This window comes from Paralichthys olivaceus, chromosome 12 (assembly GCF_024713975.1).
Source record: "Paralichthys olivaceus isolate ysfri-2021 chromosome 12, ASM2471397v2, whole genome shotgun sequence".
NCBI lineage: Eukaryota > Metazoa > Chordata > Actinopteri > Pleuronectiformes > Paralichthyidae > Paralichthys > Paralichthys olivaceus.
In genome coordinates this window covers 20,506,657-20,528,437 of record NC_091104.1, presented here as the reverse complement: position 1 = coordinate 20,528,437, position 21,781 = coordinate 20,506,657, and the positions used below count along the sequence as shown (strand labels likewise).

Below are 21,781 nucleotides of genomic sequence, written 5' to 3'. Positions count from 1 at the left end.
GAACATCTATTTTTACTTAACATAATGTAATTCATTTATCTGTTGTTATTTTTTTTCTGTTGTATCTAGGTGTAAACTGGATACTGAATGAATATTTTTGCGCATCACAAAAATAATTTTATCACTGAATTACACCAATACAAAACAATACTTGAAGATAAAAATTAATAACCTGTTACAAATGAATTAATAAACGGCACATTTTATTTATTTATCTCATTCTTTATTGAACTGTTCAAGAAGCACTCTGTAATGGCTGTTTTGGAAGGTGCTATATAAATAAAGATAACAATAATAATAATAATTTATACAACTTGAATTTCCTTCAGGATCAATAGAGTATCTATCTATCTATCTATCTATCTATCTATCTATCTATCTATCTATCTATCTATCTATCTATCTATCATTTAACCCCCCAGAGAGTTCTTATGACCTAAAATAGATTAAACACATTGTGAAATCTTTTTTAAGGAGAAGGTTCCCTTTAATTTTCAGTAAGAATTACAGATCTAAACTCAACTTGTTGAAAGGTATCAACAATGACAAAAATACACAAGCCTAAAACAAGAAAACACATTTGTTATGTCTGCACGTTGCCATCAAGCTACGATGAAAGTGTGCGAGATCCGTTCACATCTGTGGACGACAAAACTGTGGATCCACTTTGGCATGTGAGACGGACATGAAAGATAATTTGCTCACTATAACACACTTCAGCGCAGCATGAGGATCAAAGAGTGCCTGCTCTCTGTCATCCCTGATCCCCCGTACCACCCTCCTCTTCGCCTCGGCCTGAGTATGGCACAGCAAGACCACACACACACACACACACACACACACACACACACACACACACACACACACACACACACACGTACTGAGTGTGTGCCAGCTATAACCCCACATGAGAGGGTCAGGACGCGGCTGATGCTAACATTGAATAGGGGTGTGAGGATACGATCCCCTCCTGCCTCTGTGATCTGTCAAACCGAACAATGACCTTGGACAGTTCAAAAATAAACCGCAGAGTGTATCCGTGGTTTTAGAGCCCGCAGCCACACCAGTGCTGTCAGAAGCCAAAAGAGAAAACGAGCCGTTTTGTTAGTCATCAGCTTCACACCAGGGCAGAGAATCAATCTACCTCCCTCTGTGTACAAGAGTATCAGAAAGTCGAATTGTTCAGATTATTATTATGTTCTTATCGCACACACGCGCGCACACACACCCACACGTACACACACAGGGTTTATTTTTACATGCAAGCATAAAATGTTTTGCTTTGCTCATTATTGATACCTGACTCTCAACTTATATTGTATCACATTACCTGTTGTCACTGTCAGGATGTCTAACTCTTTCCCTTTTACATTGCTATATCGTCTTTGCATTGATTTGTCAGGTCTGTGGCATTTAATCCTAAATTGGTTGCATGAATAGTTCTTGAATCGTTTCCATAATCTTTTGTAGAATGATCTTACAATCAATATGAAAATCCATTTAAATATTAGTGAATGTCAAAAGATTGAAAACGTTCATAGCTGTGTATAGCGATGCAATAAAATAAAACTCAAATTACACTTTCAGAGAACATTGCAACAACAAAAGATCTGATCACAAAGCTAAATAAAATCATAATAAAAACACAATAATTGAAAACGTGATAATTTATACTCTTATTCTAAATATCAATATACAATAGGTTTGCTGATTTATAGGGATTTAGATTTAGACCAAATGGGAAGAGTTGGTTTTAAAATTATAACCTTAAATAATGAAGCAATATGAATGAGCTACCGATTAACTGTGTGACCTCACATTAGCTTAAGTGACTCATAAATACAGTGAAGTATTACTGTACAGTGAACATTAGAAAGTATATATTAGTATTGTACTGCAACAGATCCTCGAATGAATGAACCAGAAGGCCGCTGTATTAATATGTAATCATGATAATTACTGTAATAAGAAAACCTGTGAATGAAGTAGCCTACTAGTGAAATCTTGACTTCACTGCTCCTGTTGATGTTAAAAATAATCTTAGTTTTTTTTAGTAAATGTGACGTTAAATACTGGCTTTAAAAACTTGAAAGCTTTAAAAACTTTAAAGACTGAAAACATGGCTCCATATAAACAAGACCAACAGATGTTGACCTCACACACACACACACACACACACACACACACACACACACAAATAAAGACATCTGACATGAAGAACAATGCGGAAAACTTCAAATGTCAAACAAAGATCTCTTAAAACTGAGAAAATCTAAAAGATGTAAAAACAAATCTTTCTACAGTGAGTAACAGTGTGACTTAGTTGATTCAACTAAATATCTGTAAAAGTGTATTGAACTAGTTTTTCTTGTGTTTTTAATCAGTGCTGATGATAATAATATAATACATAAATAAAATGCCTCTTGACTCAGTCCCTTTTAGTTGTAAAACATTTTTTAATTTTGATGTATCTGATGATTGATAAAGTTCAGTTTTATCTTAACTTGAGATTTGAGTGGGACGTTATTTTGGTGCTCTTTCCACGCCTGCATAACTGACAGTGAAACATGACTGTACCTCCATGACCTGCCTCTGTCTCTGAAGAGACATGTTACACTTTCGTCAACTCTCCCTTTCATGTCCCCACACCTGGCTATGGCGTCTCTTCGCTCTGCATCACCACATCAAATAGAGGCTCGCAGGCAAACTCACCTCTACTTTATCCCTGAGGGGGCGGCTGACTCAGCCGAATGGCACATCTGCCCTGTTGTTTTTACTACGGTTCCCATCTACTCCTGCCCCCTGTCACTCGTCTGTCATCACCTGACAGTCAGAACGCAAGGTGCCATGACACTGGTTTTTACCATAAAAGGGTGGAGAGATACTTATTTCCTTCTTCAGGCCACAGAGTTTACATGAAAGGCTAAAGGCTAAAGAGGGGTTATTGATGTGCTGCCGGGGGTCATCCCAGAGTAGAATTTAATCACTGGAAAAGGTGTGTGTGTGTGTGTGTGGGCGCTCATAGCATCGCAAACCTCTGATCTTTTCGTTTCACAGAAGAAACTAAATATTTCTGCGTTTCCCTGATTCATGGCTGCACAACAAGTCCTCCAGTGATACTAAGAGCTGATATGACATTTTAATTGTAGCAGCTTTTGAGTTAAAGGTCCAGTGTGTAAGATTTAGGTGAAAGGGAACTATTGTCAGAAAATTAATGTAGAATAATCCTCATGATGTTTTCACTAGTTCGTTTCATCTAAATTGTATGAATTGTAGTATTCTTTAAGGCCCTTTATATTCAAATACTTTATATTTACATTGAGGGAGTCCTCTCTACGGAGGCCGCCATTTTGAGTTTTTATGACAACTGAAAGCTACCACAGTTTCTTTTTCATGTTTGGAAGGAGAGGGCGAGGTGAGGGGGTTCAGCTGCAACATGCAACTTCAACTCTAGATATCACTAAAGTCTACACACTGTACCTTTAAGGTACACTGTACAATTTGAAAAATGTAGTCCACCTCACACTGTATGAGTAAATCATCTGAGATGTGAGGCCAAAGCCCACAATTTATGTGCTCACAGTGTATAGTCCGAATTGTCTCACACTGTACGTTGTGTCGGCTCCTCCGGACCAGATTTTTGTCTGAGAAGTGGAAGTTTGTTTGCTGTTAATGCTAAAAAGGGAGAAAAACCCTATAGTTTTTATAATGTGTGCAAAAACGTCCAGAAAAAGAGTTGTTTATATTTGAGGCTTATGATTACTGAACTGTGACGAACGCTTTATCTCCCACTTTTTGTCCTGCAATTGCTTCCAGCCATGAACTACATTTCCTACTGCTGTGTTGTGTCATTTTACGCAGATGCAGTGAGGGGAAATGTCTTGTTTTTGATGGAATCGACTCGTGACTATGTACGAGATGCTGAAAACCGGTCAGACTCTAAAATTAAATTGGAGCATATTTATGAACCTTTTTCAAAATGAGTCACAATAATTAGTCCGTCAACTCAGTGTTGTTAATGTTTGAGAAATTCCAGAGAAATTAATAGCCACAATTTAGCATAGTATTTCCTGTTTGCATTGTTGTAGATGTGCGTGTGGACATGTGTAAGAAAGACAAGAGGTACATGCTGAGTTGTGTGTGTGTGTGTGTGTGTGTGTGTGTGTGTGTGTGTGTGTGTGTGTGTGTGTGTGTGTGTGTGTGTGTGTGTGTGTCTGTGCATGTGATTAATCACCTCAGATTCATTACAGCAAAACACATCAGAGAGTCTGTAGAAGTCTGGATCCAGATCAGGAATGGCCGGCGCTGGGTTGAATATTGTCTTCACTGTAAGAAGAAACCAGGATGTAATCCATTTTATACAGCACTGTGACATCTTACCTATTCAAATCAATTTGAATTTATTTGTATAACGTCACAACATTATCTCAAAACTGTAAGGCAGGGAACTTTCAATATTATTAAAGTTACCACAATGAGCAAGCAAGAAAAAAAACATATCAAACGATCACAAACCTTTATTACAAAGAAATATAATTGAGGCATTATATTTTACAATTTAAGCTTTATTATAAATAATCATTAATAAAAAGAACACAACCTAATTTATAGAACTGATAGTCTGTGAATGGCTTATATTGGCCAACTGATAAATTGGTCAGAATCCAATATCACCATCATAATCTACAGGGCACTATGGTGGAACATGCCATAAGCAAGAGTTATAATATAATATAAAGAAGATACTTAATAATAAACCCAGTTCAAGTTGTCAGGCTGCTTTTAAAACAACAAAGTTATGACAATGTCCCTGAGAGACACATGTGATGTTTCTTTTCCATTTGCTAAGCTTCACTGTCGAGGTCTGGCTATAACTTAATTAAACTTGCAATGGGAAAAGAGGCTAGTGGGGCTTCTGCTGGGGATTGCTCTCGCAGGCAAAGCTCAAGTGCATAAGCTTCTATAAAAAGACACCTTTTAAACGATTACATTAGCGCTCCCCGGGAAGAAAGAGGGCCTCCCATCCTGCAGCTCTCTGCAGTTGTCTCCGTAACCCCTGCAGTTCCGCGATTGTGTATGTGGAAAAGATATAACACGTGGTACATAACCCTATACTGTACATGTGTGTACAAGTGTGTGGGTGCGCGGAGTTGTGACCCTTCCTCTGTGTGCGTGTGTGCAAGAGAGGGTGAGAAAGTAAAGAGTGTTTGTCATAAGTAATCCTCTGTACGTGTTGCACATCCCCGCCTCATGCATATTCATGAGCACAGAGCATTAATGCATCTAATGCCACGATTTCTGTGTCTGTGTGCGGATAAGCCCAGCTCGACGAAGCGATTAATTTGGATATCTCTGTGTACAAAATAAAGCCCTGTGAAAGTGTGTGTGTGCGTCTGTGAGTGAAATATATGTTTGGCGTCTGTGACATCAAACCGTGTTGTGCAAAAGTGTTTTGTGTGTGTGTGTGTGTGTTTGCGTGGGCACATAAGAGAGCAGCTGCGTGGGCTTGTGCAGGGCTTTGGCCACCTGGCGCTTTGAGGTGGATACTGGGCTGCTCGCGAAGTGGAAAGTGGAAATAATGTCTAAACACACACTCAGACTGTACTGTATGCATACTCACATGAGCCATGGCCGTGTCACAGAAAAGTGACACTGGGCCTTTTCCAATTCCTCTTATCCCCCTCCTCTATTATTGTGTAAACTGAATAGGTCCTCAGTTTCCATCGGTTTGGTTTCCAACACAAGTGCGACATCGCTCAAATGTTTTGTATAAAAAATGAAGCATCTCTTTTATTCTTCATAAGGACGTTCTTTAGCCTTCTGTATCTGCTCGACATCATCTCATCTTTGTCTGGATTTGCCATGTAAAGGATGGACTTTGCAAACAGTAGTATTTCCGTTTAGCTCACTATGCAGACGATGAAAATTGTTATATGTCAAATGTTTCACTGCTTTTGAGAGTATATCTACACTGACACCTGTATGAGCTGTTTAGGCTCACAGTGTAAATTATATGTGTTTAAAGGCATACTACACTAAAATAATTTTACATACAAATCTGCACACAAAACTTTAAATTTCTTGTTTAAAGTTGGCCTCAAAATGATTCGAATACAAGGGGGCCAAACAAAAAAACTAAGTTTATAGTTTCGAATGGGGTCTACCAGCAGTTTTGCAGGGCTTTCTGCAAAGAACGGGGTCTACTGCGCAGTTCTGCAGGGGTTTTCAACAACATATCATCTTACCTGTCCTCCTTGAGTGAAGCCACGAAATGCTTTGTTTGAATCTACTTTGGAAATCCTGTCTTTGCATTAAGTACAATAAAATGTAGTTGGGCAAACAATGTATTAATGGACGTCAGTAAGCAGCGATACCAGTGACTAGCATCCCATTACGGTCATCATCAATTCAGACATCTCCTGTAGCTACATAGAAACTTCTCGCCAGTGTCCGGAGGTGTGTGTCCATGATGTGAAGTGAAGCGTTTTCGGATTTAACACAGTTCTTGTGCAAGATAATAACTTTGGTTGACAGTAGGGTTTTATTCGTCACTGCCTCAGTCAATGTGTCTCTGTCCGCTGCCCAAAAAGTTTTTTCACCTGTCAACAAAAGCCATAAAAAGACAAAAAAGAAAAGGTGCTGTATAATTATTTCCTACATCCCTGTTCTGTCTGTGGCATTTACTCCCAGACACATTAGGTCCTACCGTAGAAGTCAACATTTAAAAATGAGTAACAAATACCAAAGCTATATATTCAATATCTTAATGAAGTATAATTTTTTAACATCACATGTAAAGTTCTTGAGGAGACTCAAGCAGACAAGGAAAGAGTGATGAACAACTGCTTTGTAAACCTCACGTATATAATAAATAAAGCTCTTCCTAAAATAGTTGGGTATTGTGGTATTTCAGCTTACATTAGTCAAACAGGAGGTTTGTTGCTGTTTTTTTGTTTAGGACTATTTTCTGCAGCACATTAATACACTTCTGGTGCTTTAATGAGTATTTTCAGCAGCAGAGTTTGTGGGACTGACACCAAATAAACTACACTGTGTGTGCGAGGGTAATGAAGGAATATATCACTGAGTTCAACAGTGTGGCTCACTCTTTAAAGTGATAAGGGCTCTCTGTGGAACTTGTTAAACCAATAAGAAAAATACAGAGGCCTTGTCCTTTAGGGCGTTTTTTAAATTATTCACAGAAAAGGAACATTTGTTAGGCAGTCTTAAAAAGCATTTATTGGATTTTAAAATGTGATGTGTTGTGTGTATCTGGGTCTGAATGAACAGATGAAGAAACACCCGGTGTGCAAGTGCCATTATGCTTTTATTATCTCTAATGGACGACCCTGTAAGTGCAAAACATGTCCGTTTTTAATCAATAACACACCCAAAATAACTAGATGAACATCCATTGCAAAACGTGAATGAAGGCTTCTTTCACTCTCACTCTCTACACTGTAAAATGAAAGATTATGTTTCTGCCTAGCAGAATTTGACACTTTAAGAGTGATTATGATCTATAAAAATCATGCATTTATGGCCCAAAACTCTAGTTACCCATGGCACAATATGTAATAATTAGCTGTGCTGCATTTTATTCCAATTAAGTGACCCAGAGCAAATGTAGAGAGGTTTTAGTAGCGACTGCCAATGAACTGAGAGAAGAAGAACAAAAGATACACAGAGACACTGGATTACCATCTTTACCAGAGTTAAAACAAAACTTATTGTAAAGACGGAACTCCTGTATGTCGCTCTTTGATGTGAACTTTGGTGAGTTTATTGAGTTTAGCTTCAGTGAGTTTTGGTAGTAGAAGGCTAAGAAAGATGCCGTTGGAATCTGTGGAGTCAAAAGCTTGTGTTGTAGGCATGAAGTAGCATGATTGTCAGTTCTGGCTTTGTGGACGTATAGTTTGTGTGTTTTGTCGACAAGCTGATTTAGTTGCCTGGTGTTTGAATTTAATAGGTTAATAAAACGCAAGATATGCGCATAAACTAGTTAATTTTCGAAATCGGAAACTATGAACATGAGCTAGTTTAACCTAAAAATACCAAAGTTCCAACAATTCAATTCTACGCCTCTCTTTAGCTCAGAGGACGAACACGATGCAGTCTCTCCTCTTTCCCCTCCTCACATATTCCCACTGTTCTTCAGAGTCACACAGGCTTAACAAACATGACGGCAAATGAGCCCAACAAGTGGATGGACACATGTCAACCCCCTGCTTCATTATGTTATTAATTGGAGTAACTGTCATAACATATGTGGCGCCATGGCATCAAGGCATCAACAGTCAGCCACTAGTCTCGTCATCAAGTGAAGCTTGAGCCATGTACTGTGTGTCATGTAAAGATGATGTAGAGAAAGTATCATTGAATCATGTGAAAGGTTCACTCATGCTGTTGTCTTACTCACATTATTGTCAATAATCACTATTTGTAGCCATGCACATGAACAGTGGGACTTTTTTTTATCCTTTCGCTGCCATCTGCGGCATGACCACAGTGTTTGTGTAGAGCGTGTAACCGATGTCAAACGGAGAGAGCCTGTGCTCATTAAGTATATATGCAATAACACGGCTGAGGACAGAACCTGATCAATATGCACACCCGAGCCGCTTGTGTGAAATCTTTAATACACAGATGCACAAAGGAATCTGCCTCGCTGATGCAAGGAGCTGCTACTTTAGACGTCACATTAGCTGGCTTGTTTAATATGTTGTGTCGGGTTGCTTTGTTTTGCTCCCCAGGTGTTAGTGAAACCACCAAACCCATTACACACACACACACACCACTAGTTGCTGGAACAGATGTGGTAATACTGGGATTTGTGCTTACTGAGTCACGTCTGGCTGAGCATGTGTGTCATGACTCTGGGCTTTTTCATGCATAAGTTCAAAGTCTGGTCGCCCTGCAGCAGCTGGGACCATCCAGAAAGTACAAAAACACGGCAGTGTGTTGCCTTGGTCGATGTAGGAGGGAAGGTAGATGGAAAACAATGGCTGAGGGGAAATGGAGTGAGACAGAGATCACTCATTCTTCCATACACACACACACAAACACACACACACGTGCAGACACACGCACACAAAATAAATGAGTCATCAGTGAGTATGTGAAAGGGCTTTAAGAGGCTCTAATTGCATCTGGTGAGGAAAATAATATTGCTTAGACAAGGAAGAGGGGGAGGAGGACGGGGGGGGGGGGGGGGGGGGGGGGGGGGGGGGGTAAAGACGGAACCATAAAATAAAGAGTGGATCCACACAATTTCTACCATTTCATTAGTATTAATTTAATTCCATTAACTTCTATTAAATGGTAGGTGGTGATGAATTACAAATGTTCCGCTGAAATAATTACAAGCAAGAAGAATAAACTCTTTCTGGATATGTTATCTTGTCAAGTGTTTTTGAGAGCTGGCATCTGCAGTACGTGTTGCTCGCTGGTGACATTTGCGTAATTTGAGCGGCACTTTTAAGACCTTGTATGTGCAGGTTTAACAAACCACATGTAAAGTGAGATTCTGTAAACTATCCTGAACCGCAGCCACTGGGGCACAGATGGAGATTACATTCTAGACTCAGATTCTCTTAACTCAGTCGCTTCAAAATCGGCATGAAGCAATATTTTATCACAAAAGTTCATCTGTGGTATCAGCAGTAAAGAAGAGTAATAAAGTTTCATACATCAAGTAAAAATTCGCTCAGTTAAGTCAGTTATACAGCAACACACATAAGTGGTTATCAGACATGAACTCTGGAAGATGTCTGTCGACTTCTTCGTCTGTGTCTTCTACTGTATTTTTTCTTTTTGCATCTGTCGCTTGTTGGCAATGTCATCAACACGCCCACTCACTTGCGATGAATCCTCCGCAAGAGCTCCTGCTGCTGGTAAGTTTCCCAACACTGGCTAACGTTAGCCACCAATAGCTACAGGTCACACCAGAGTGAGGCTGTAGCAGCACTGAATTCAACAAGAATGGTTTTCTTTTACAGCACTAAATTCACGACGATAAACTCAGTGGTGTGGTGCAGTGCAGTGGTGAGACAGCCAGTGAGTGAGCTTGGACAGAGTATTGCCACTGGTCAAAGAGGAGCAGGCTCAACAGTGTCGTGCATGAGGATTAGGAGAGATGCAGTGTATCTGGTAATAGTTTTGGCAAATATATGAGGATCTGGAATATTCTGTGCACACAGATGGCCAGAGAAATGGATTATATTGCAGAAGTGGTTTGGGAAGTTTCAACGGCATATTTGATCATCTTTTGGACACTTTTTCTTACTGCGTCACCATCGGGCTCCATATCACCACAATTACCACATTGGCTGTTCTCACTTGTAGAACAAACTTTGGACCTTTTCAAGCCCAAGTAGAATGTAGACAAAGATGTTCCCTCACTACCAAAACTAAATCATGATTTTTATCTGCCACCCCAGTCAAATACTTTTTCAAATAGTCTTTCTATTCTCAATAACACCCACTAATAACATCAGGCTTTTTTCTGTGAATCAGGTTTTGGTATCATTTGAGCTTTTTAAAATACTGGTGCTAAATCAATGCTTTTAAAACGGTTCCAGCGCCTGAACAGTGCCAGAACCTATACGAGCAGAGTTTTTTTATCCCTAAGGCAAATTGGAAGTTTAAAGTATACTTAACTTACATACACAAATATAAATATTAAAAGAATTAAAATTAAAAATGTAAAAGATAATCCGCCCAAAAATTACAAAGTTTAACTATATGCTGTATATATATATTTGTTCTATGGTCAAACAAAGGAGTGATTGAGCCTTTAAAGACATAAAAACATAAACAAAATAAACAGTCACTGGGATGCAAATATTTCTTCCTATTCTGTATTTGATTAGAGTAACTTTATAGCTTCACAAAGACCTGCACATGTTTTTGAAACACCACGACACACAGAACAGAGACACACACCGACCTTTGTTTTCCTGAGCCATGCAAAGTGCAGATAAGGAAGTCTGTGGACTGATCTCCAGCTGGCACACCAGTACTTTTGCATGACTGATGGCTGGAAGAGCGTCCTGTAGCTCCTGACTGCCCAGCAGCATGTTGGCACCGGCCACAATCACAATGACATTCTCACCTGACCATGGACACAGAAACAAGAGACATGAGAAGAAATGACAACAGTCAATGTGAGATTCTATGGGAAATACAAAGTCCACATTTGGTATTAACTTTAGCATTTATGGAATTAACTGTGGTAACCGCAGAGTTACATTTGGGGGTTAGTACTTTGTACGGATTTTCCTGCATCTGTTCAGTGTATATAGTGTCAAAGGATTTTTTATTTAAATGTATTAATATTATATATGTTATTATAATGATAATATAGTGTATAACAGATTATATATATATATATATAACATTTTATGATAATATCCCCAATGTTATTGCAAAGATGACTTTAATACCTGGTTATATAGGCTAATATATTATATTTAGTATATATATATACTGTATACTATAGTCATCATTAGAATATTACCTTCAAGAGTTAGCTAGACACATTTTATTTAATTGAAAAAAGCGTCTTCACATGTCAGGTACGTCTTACATCATCTGACTGTATTCGCTACTTGACAGAAATTGCTCACTGTGTGAAAGGCTCGGCCTGCAGCAGATTGAACCTGTGGATACTCAGGATGGTTTGGTGCACTGAAGCATTTCGGTTCAAGGACGTGTGTGTGTGCGTGTGCGTGTGTGTGTGTGTGTGTATCTGGTGATTACACTCACTTAAGCAGTGAGTCAATGGTGGAACTGAATACATTGGTGTACAGTGCGTGTGCATGTGTGTGTGTAATAGCCAGAAATAGTGGACTTACAACACCTGCTCTTTTGGTTAAGTGTGCACAACATGCAACCATTTCTATGAAATGTATGATGCAGACCAAAGCATTTACCTGCGTCATTTACGATGATTGAGGCAGCTCCTGTGGCTGCGTCAGATGCCTGACCTACAAAGTCTGAGACAGACAAGAAATATGAAAAGAAAGAGACAGTTTGAAAATGTATGCCTTTTTTGCTTTTCCTGCAAAAAGAAGTTTGTTGCTTTTCTGTCACTTTGTGAAACACACCTCTAAAAAACAAAAAGTCATAACAAAATCCCTGTTAATTCATTGAGTGCATTTAGAACAGGTCCCTGTTTTTTGGCTATAATGAGAGAGGCCACAAACATCGTGGAATATGTGATGCAACTGAACTTTTGAAAACTTTAATTCAAACTAATTCAAATGGTTTAAATCAGCGACAATAACAATATACAGACTTTCCAGTGTATCAAAAAGCCCAGAGTAGCTGAGTAAGAATCAACGAAATGCAGACTAAAAAAACCTTGCGTCGTGCAACATGAAAATGGGAACCAATTTAGCATGAGAGGCAAAGAGGAAATCCATCTTACCTGTGTGTACGCCATTGTCCTTGAAATTCTGGATGTAATTGTCTCCAAAGAAGTCTTTACCAACCTAGAAAACATTGAAGGCAAAACGATTAGAACAAAGAGAGTATCAAGCGGGGTCAGACTTGGTTAGCGGCAACTTTTGAAAAGTGGTATACTCAAATCTCAGTTGGGTTGGATTTTCCTGTGCCCTGCCAGAATACTGGCATGGTGCCGCCGCCGAAAATGTGCAAAGACGAACACACAAAGTCGACAAACGCACACACGCGTAAACACACGACCAGCTGCGCCAAGCCTTGAAGACAAGATAACCCCGCCTTCACGCCTCCTCATGCCCACCTCGCTATCGTTTTCTTTCCCTCCTTCCACACATCCCCTGATCCGCACTGGGATGTCCACATCTGTAGCTACTTTGGGTTGTGGAAGGGGTCCCCACCTTGCCCCGAGGCGCCTACTTCGAACCCACGCTTTTTAAAAAACGTGCCAAAATGCGGGCACTTCTAGCTGCCTGTGATAACTGGTTGGACTGGTATTGGCTGCTTGGCCCCATTCTCTTTGAAGAGCGGCAATCTGTCTTGGATGTTTTTGACAAGCCCGGGTTGTCTATTTTTGGGTTCTCCCCATGCCCGGAGAGCTCCTTGTGCACTGGGTTGTTATCGATCGGGCCTCTTTGTTCTGACAGAGGTGGGGCTTTGGTGCGTTAGTGCTCAGGTTGAAAGGCCACACTAAGCTTAGTGATTGGAGACACTGGGTTGTATGGTATGGGAATAGCCTTGTTTGAAGGCGCGCAAGTGTGGGTGGGCGTATGCATGCGGTATGGTATTGATCAAGAGAAAATGAGGCACAAAGAGTTGATGTGGTAAAATGAAAAGTGTGAATGAAGCTAGAAGGTTTTGAGGAGTTGTTAACTAGTTGGTGGACTGTTGTAGCTGATAGTTGATTATTCTTACTGAGTAAGACGCGGATTAGCCAAAGGTTAGACGGGCAAAAAAATCTTTTTTTTCTAAGGAAACACATATTTGAGCTGGCATGCAAATGAACAAACACTCCAACACAAACTGATACAGCAAATCAGCAGCGTAATGTTGCAGCTGTGGTACCTTGCAGACCATGGTGGTTTTGGCCCCCAGTCTCGCAGCCTGTATGCACTGGTTGGCACCCTTTCCTCCAAAGCCGATGAAGAATTTGTGACCATGGATGGTTTCTCCCGGTTTGGGTAGCCTTGGTGCTTGGCTGAGGAAAAATAAACAAAAACATTTGCACAATTTTAAGGCATACACACTGACAAAAAGAACCTCATGGGATTTAAGGAACAAAAAAATTAAGTGTCCTCTTTGTAAAGGAATTCTTTGCCGTGCTTTTGTATTAGAATTTGCTTTTATTCACCTCAACAGTTCTTCACACTGCAGATAAAAGTTTGAACATCTTCCATCAAACTTTGACAAATGTTTCTGCTTTTTTTGGCATTGTGAGTGTTCTGCATTGAAAGCAAGGAGTAAAGGGAGATGTCAAAATGTGAAGACAACCCTTCAGGGCCGAATCCTTCCCCGGTTAAGCTATTTATTTATCACTGGAAAAATGTGCTTAAACACACACAAACAAGAGTCTTGTGTGGAGTCTGCAGAGGATTATATCTTTTGGTCATGTGTAGGTCTTTCACTGAGAGGTCAACAAAGCAAACCTTTCCGCATTGGGCATAGGGAACTTTTCTCCTTGAGTGTTTTTCCCCTGCCATTTCTAACACTTAAATATAACATCCGCTTTCAAAACACAAACAGATAACGCAAAAAACAACTGAAAATATTTCCTCACCACTATAAAAAGTAGGGTAGATGTTTTATCCAAACATTCAGGTAGATATACCAATAAAAGTGTCTCCAAATTCACAAATGACGCAACCACCTAAGCCAACAGATGTCTCAACTTGACATTGCCCACACCAGTCACGCCTGAGTCATCGGGGTTAGGTTAAGTCCTGCCACTCCCCTCAAGGTTGACATGCCACAGGTGGGTACCCTAAGGAGGACCTGTCTGTTCCCTAATTCCTCCAATCACAGAGCCAGGTTGATGGTGATTAACATGGGGTTGTGTGAAGTGGGGGAGGCTAGAGACAGCTTCATACCATACGTCAAGACACTGTGGTTTGGCCCCAGACCAGCACTGCACAAGGCCAACGGGTTGCGGATGGCAAAATGTTGTCATAAACTTGTTTTTCACCCTGCTGTTGCTCTTTTTTATGCCTGTGTGTGTGTGTGTGTGTGTGTGTGAGAGAAACACAGTGTGTTTGTGGCAGGTGTGCTATTACAGTAAGTTCACTCAATCCCAGGATTTCCAGTAACTGAGACGCTGGTGGCAAACACTGGCGGTGGTTATAAATGCGTCTGTTTTTACACCGGCGTGTGAAAAAAACACTAAAATGCCCGAAGCTATAACAGGATGTAGGGTCAGCGAGGCTAAAATGTGGTAAGAAGGAAACGGAACAAAGGTTGTACACATGTAAATACGCACACACACATTCACACACACATTTACCTATTCTGCTCCTTGATGCAGCTGTCTAACAAACTCTTTCCTCTCTGTGTCACCCCTGTGACTCTTGGTGGAAAAGATGTGCTTGCACGCACAATCCTGCACAGGAAGGTATGATACTGGTGTGCAAAGAATGGTGGTGATAACATACTGATGAAATCATGAGAACGTTAACAATAATAAGGTTTGTCAATATTATTATTATTATTTACATTTTCATAATTTCATCAGTGTGTCATATTTTAAGTGTGTATTGGACTTCCACTGCACCTTGTGTATTTGCTATTCCTTTTTGGAGTATTTTTACCTTGTGTTTTATTGTATTTTGATATAACTGGCTGCTATGACAATCTAATTTCCCTCCAGGGATCAATAAAGTAATCTATATATCTATTATTTATTGTTATATATGTTTTGGAGGCTGATTGTTTCTTGTCAGTGAGGAAAATTACTTTTGTCCACACATACAGTAGAAATCATTTAGATGATAGACTACCAGTAACAGTTTGGCTAAAAAACACTACAAAAAACAAAGTTGACACTCAAAACAGAAAATACCACAAAAATACAGCAAAGACAAAAAAGATCCACTGACAAAGACCGATGACTGTCCAGGACGTAACAAAAATAATTCTACACCAAAAGCTCTCTTGACATCTTTGTTGGTGTCTTCTACGTGTGTGTCACTGCTTTTTAATTTGCAGATATTTGTTTTCGTTTTGTTTTGTTATTTTGGATCTGTCTCAAGGAACTTCAGCAACACCCCCACTCCTCCCAGTGAATTCTGTGGAGGTTCTCCGGGTGTGTTCTCACATCAGCTCCTTTTGACATTCTGTGTACTTTTTACCAGGGGGCTGGCTCAGTTGTTTAACATGAGGTTGTCAGATTTGGGATGATAAAAACTGTAAATCCAGACAAAACACAGACACACAAAATGTGTGTACCTTCTGTTTTCATATGCATCAACCAAAAAATATAAAACATGCTAATTAGTTCATTCGAAGTGCTGATTTGTTAATTTTGGACAAATCATGGCAAGCTGTTTACTCCTCTCAGTCTTGGTGCCAGGCTAAGCTAAGCTAACTATCAATCATCATCTAAATGTCATAAGAAAAGCAAGTTTAAAGGCCTGAATAATGTTTTCATAGTTGCTTTGTCGCCCTGAAATACTTTATGGTCAATCTTACCTAACAAAGTACAGAAAAAATTAGATTACCAACAGCCTATAGTGCAAGACACTTCTTTATTTGTAAAATGACCAGGAAACTGATCTGCTGCTTTTCCACGATTGGCCTTGACATTTGAATGTTCATGATGACAACTATTAAGATATTCATAGCACAACCTTTGTCCAACTGACAGCACAAGGTTTTTACCTAATGACTCCACTTTTTGGCTGACAGCCACCTGAAGCCGGATAACTGGCAGGTAAGATAAACACATTTCCAAATTCTTAAATAAACCCACCCACGTTTCTTCATTCCCAGAGAGACACTTGACTATTGTTGTCTGTGGTGAGTGCACCAAACAAACAGGGCAGTTATGTGCTAAAGTTGCATTTTCTCTCACGGAACCAAAAGACCCAACGCAGGTGTTCAGTGACGTGAAGTGTTTGCTTTAAGGCTGCCGCTCTCTTGTTTCCCTCTCGGTCTCTATTAAAGCCATTCCTCAGCTGCTGGTGAGCAGCAAGGGGAAGTATAGGAGGACAAAAGCAAATTGAAACACTGTTTTCCTTGAAGTTCCAAGTGCTAGTCTTTCCTGTTTCAAACACAACCTCCAAAGTCAACTTACCACTTGCATAATAAGACACAAAGACTGAGCTCGAGTTAAACAAGAACACACACACACAAAAACACAAAAAGAGTTTAATTGTGATAGCCAACAGCAAATGTTATTACTCGGACAAGTACTTTTTTCCAAGTCCATGAAGTCCATTTGTTTTCATCTAGTATAATTTTCCTCATCCATGAAGGTCTCTGCAGTGGAGGCTCCAGTAAAACAGGACAAGGTGAGGGGACTTAACAAAGGGCAGGTCGACAGCACACTGTATTTACATGGACACTGTCAGCTCCTTTGCGAACAAGAGGTGCAGTGTCAGAGTAGCACGTGGGCGTTTAATTTTTTGTTGGTCAGAGCATTTGTTGGTCTGCCGTTATTCCCTCGGTGGTCAGGAACAGCATATATCTCAGGGGATATAATCAGCCAGTTATTAACATATCAAACATCATAGCTTTGTTTAACTTTTTTTAGTTTACAGATGTTTCTCTCTCATTAAAACAACTTAAGAAGGGAAAATCATGTGGTATGGTCACTAGTGTGTTGTGACCAAGGCGTTGGCATCCCTTTCATTTTAAATGGTTCCAGACTGGGAACTACTGCACTAAAACATGGGAGCATTTAGGATTGAAACACTGCAGCGACAGTAATTATGACTACACATGCAACTAACCAACATTTTCAGTATTTGACAATTTACTGATTATTTTCTAAATGCACTGATTCATCATTTGGTCCATATATTGTCTGGGGAACCAACCTTTATTTTTTAATATAATTTAGGATTTTTGATGATTGAAGAGAATCAATGACTAAATTGGTAACTGGCATTATGTACTGAGGGCTCCTTTGAGAAACAATTAAACAAAGAAATATGAGTTCCTGAACTTTCATAATTTGTGACTTGTTGTTTCAACGAGCAGGTGAAAAGTGTCTCCACTCAGAAGGCTGTGGCAGTAGGGGGCACTGTATGGCTTTGAGAAGAAAGAGTTGAAAGCTTGGGAAGCTGTGCTCCTCCTCAGATAGTTTAACACAACCCACCGAACAACATGCTGTAAAAATAACAGCACAGTTTGCTGGACAGCCTGCCCGATACAATTATAAGAAAACAGTATAGAGATCTGTGTTAGACTTGAGAGTTTATGCAGTAACACTGGAGCAGAGAGAGAGAGAGAGTGTGTGTGTGTGTGTGTGTGTGTGTGTGTGTGTGTGTGTGTGTGTGCATGCATGTGTGTACTCATTCCTGTCAGTAGAACTGTACCACCATCCAAACACTGGCTTTTCAAGACAACTGGATTTCTAACTTCAAAGCCATGCATGTCACTTTGAAGGGCTGCAAATGGATTCCAACTACCCTCCCCTATCCACATTCTGACCTCCATCCAAAAAGCCCCAACCCAACACACACACACAAACACTTGCCAAAAACAGGCCATTTCCCGTTAGCTTGTTAAGGTCTTAATTGACAACTCCTGCCCTTCAAAGCAGAGACTCATTGGTTGAATTGCTAATGAGCAACAAAATAAATGCGCCCCCCCCCCCCACCCCCAAAAAAAGAAGGCATATGTTTTTGATCAGTGAAGACTTGTGCAACTGTTTGCACAAACTAAAATGCGACGAGTTGAACAAGAGTGTGTGCTCCTACAAAAATGCCATTAAACATTTCAACCTGCAGCACAGATTGAGTTTATTCAGATCTCAATTTGCTGACGCCCAGGTGACAATTATTTTCTGTATGACAAACTATCCCACAAGCTAAACAAACACATTTCTTCACGCTGACAGATGACATTTAGTTGGCTGGAGCCCACAAATATTTTTGACACTGTATTTACTTTGTGTGTCTTTTGAGATTGTGTCATTCAGGGTTATGGTAAACGACAGTGACATATTGTTTTCAGCTGACCCATTGTGCTGGTATTGATGACTAACAACTTGTGGGAATGGATCCTACTTGGCTCAAGAAATCTTACCATGTATAAAGATGATGCAACACTGACACTACAGTAAGCAGTTATTACACCACATCATCACCACACTTCTTAGGAATCTGTATTATGGTATGATGATCACACTTGAATTATCTGTCAATGATGACATTAATGATTTGATTTACAAACAGCAACTAATTTCATTAACAGCAGCTTAGGTATCCTGGAAAACTATTTGTGCATCTGAAGGTTAAGTGTTTTCAAATTTAATGGATTTCTAAAACAGATTCATTTTTAGGACTAATGGCCAAACATATTTTGGACCACTACACTACAAATGTTCACCACAGCATTTTGGGCTTTTCGTCTTGAATTACTGAAATGCAGCAGCATCATCTAACTACAGACCACTTCCTCTATATTCTTGTGCAGACAGGAATTGTTGACCTTTTCAAACCATGATGGAAAACACCCAACAGCCCTTATGGCATATTTTCCATAAGCCTAAATAAAACCCCTGAAGGAAAAAAGTGGTTGAGGTGGTTAAAAATAATAAAGGGAAATAAAGACAAAGACATAGACAATTGACAGCTACGCCCAACCTCTCTTACTGTTGCTATGCTTGTTGTACTCTCTATCCTCGTGCAGGACCCAATACAGTTTGCAATGAAAAAGGTTTTGAAAGTCACTGTAACTTTTGAAACATACAAGACAAAAGGCTTTTAGGATGAGGCTAACCATAGACTGAGTATAAAAATGGACAATGCATCTCCACTTCCTCCCACTATGTAGGAATGAAGCCAAAATGTCCTGGATATGAATACTGCCATCTTGCGAATTTGGAGCCAAAAGCTGTGCAGCAGGGTAAGAGCCACAGTAGTGAAGTCAACTTCATCCAATCGACCAATCATGAGTCAGTCTTAACTTTTAATCATAGTGCTTTTACCCCCTTTTCATAAGAAAATAACTAATTAAAACCAATCACTTGATTTGAACATACGTCAGTGTGATAAGAACGGCCTCAAATGACAGAAACCTGACTTTTTAATTTCATGTCCCTCCGATAACGTGGATTTATGTCTATGTCGTCCATTTTATATCTAGTCTGTGTGAGCGCCCCTGAAATAAAACTGTATCAATTAAAACAAGATTTCTGATTTTCTTTTGTTAGTGGCCCTTTAAAACGTAGCAATGTCCAGCTGTGACCTTTCATAAAACCCTTTGACCATGTGTGGACATTTTTAAAAAGTTTAACTTGGAATTTGGAGGTTTCAATTGAAGTTATGTTATAGGCATAAACTTGAGCAAATTATTTTACTTCACAAATATTTCCTTTTCTTTTCTTCTCCCTTAAATAATCTCTTGATCCTTCATATTTATCTCTGGACCATTTTGCAGTGAAAACCACTGGACTGAAGAAACGATCATTGGTCCTGAAAAACTGAAATATTAAAAATAATTCATAGAGATGATTATATACACAGATTAATACACATTTAAAAACAATTCAACGTATTTACTATCAAAAACAAATCCATGTTAGAAACATCTTCCAACCTATGACCAAACCTCACTCAAATGTTGAGAAACTGTGTTTTACATTTTGAAGCACATGTCCTAATATGGCAATGACGATTTGCCCAATGTGCCGCATCCTGTTGGGCCCACCTGAGGAAGCAGAGGAGTTTCCTGAACCAGATTTAGCTTGAGATTCTCTGCTCTACCTTCTCAGATAATATAAGGTTGATCTAAGGTTATTTCAAAGAGCACAGTACTGACACAGCTTGATACACTTGCTAGTAGCGTTTCAGGAGACAAGGTTAAATAAGGGCTAAATTTACTCACCTCACTAAGTCAGTCATACAGGAGCCAACCACCATCACATCAAAAGCCTCGTCGGTCATGATCTGATTAAGACACACATTTGTGTTATTTCTATGGTTACAGCACTCATTCTTGAATTTCTCAACATTCATCCTGCCTTTCCTGTGGAAACCTATTCATAAACGAGGACACAATTTAAAGCACGACGGACCCCTCAGGGGTATTTCAGGCAAAATATGGAAACTAGTTTCCCTACAGCCGCCAAACAAAAATCACTTGATATTATTTATCTCCCACATTAGCATGAGCTCAAGTGAAACAAGGAAGGAAGGTAAAAATAGAGCATTCATCGCTGGCTAAGTTGGACAGGTTCCAATCTTATTGGGGGTGGAAGAAGGGTGGAGGCATTTCAATGCTGCACCACGTGAACACACTGCAGCCCAGCAAAGTCTTTAATTAATTCAATCCTCAGCCTGTATCGGAGCTAATGCTAGTGTGTTAATCTCCTCAAATCTCTTCCTAGGCAGTGGAAGACTTGGAAAGCCTGGCCGCTGGCTGTAGGATGGCTCAATTCTCTCTCCTACATCTCGCAGCATATTGTCTTCCCAAAAAGGAAAACCAGCCTAGAACCCTCCACATCTTGACTGAAGGAGAACATTATGAGATTTGCATTGTCCAATCACTCGAAACAGCAGGGAGCCCTCTTAAGATTCTTCCTCGCTGGTTGAATTTTGAAGCTGAATTATCACACAGCGGCTGACCAACCCGGACAAGTGTTTGCACATACAGCTTAATGTAAAATGTGTTTAACCATTACACATTAGCTTCAGCTTAACCAGAGGTTTCACTCAGCCTCAAGCAAGAAACACTTCACTGTATGAGCCAAATGAATGAGTGAAGCGATGATTTAAAACTTGTCACCCACATTTGTGTGACTAATTGAACAGAGTCATAGGCATACCTTGGCACATTTTAATCTAAATGCAGTTAAAAGTTGCACACAATGGATGCAGCGGAGTTTCAGCAAAATTCTAAAGAAATTCAGGGATATGGTTGTTGGACTCATTTAAAAAAACTTCTAAGATTACATGTTCTCCCTAAATCTGACTACACAGTCCAGTCTTAACAGGATAATGATTGTTATTACAATGATATGACCATAAATATTGAAAAATGCTTTTCAGAAGTTCAGATAATGACTATAATCACAGACTACCTCTTTTACAGTCATTCTACCCCATCCCCTGACACACGCACATGCACACGCACACACACACACACACACACACACCCA

At 39.7% G+C, this 21,781-nt stretch overlaps 1 protein-coding gene across 2 annotated transcripts in view; it reads right to left on the bottom strand.

Moving 5' to 3' along the window:
* Positions 1 to 21,781, bottom strand: part of rbks (ribokinase) — a 32,732-nt gene that overhangs the window by 9,643 nt on the left and 1,308 nt on the right. Inside the window, exons 2-7 of one of the 2 annotated variants that reach the window (XM_069536429.1) lie at positions 20,509 to 20,570; positions 13,528 to 13,660; positions 12,431 to 12,494; positions 11,934 to 11,996; positions 10,949 to 11,113; positions 4,235 to 4,326 (exon numbers count right to left, since the gene is read on the bottom strand). In XM_069536429.1, the coding sequence (XP_069392530.1) occupies positions 4,235 to 4,326; positions 10,949 to 11,113; positions 11,934 to 11,996; positions 12,431 to 12,494; positions 13,528 to 13,660; positions 20,509 to 20,567 (576 nt within the window). In that variant the 5' untranslated portion in view covers positions 20,568 to 20,570. The remainder of the gene's footprint in view (positions 1 to 4,234; positions 4,327 to 10,948; positions 11,114 to 11,933; positions 11,997 to 12,430; positions 12,495 to 13,527; positions 13,661 to 20,508; positions 20,571 to 21,781) is intronic. The other variant, XM_069536430.1, reaches the window with a different exon arrangement.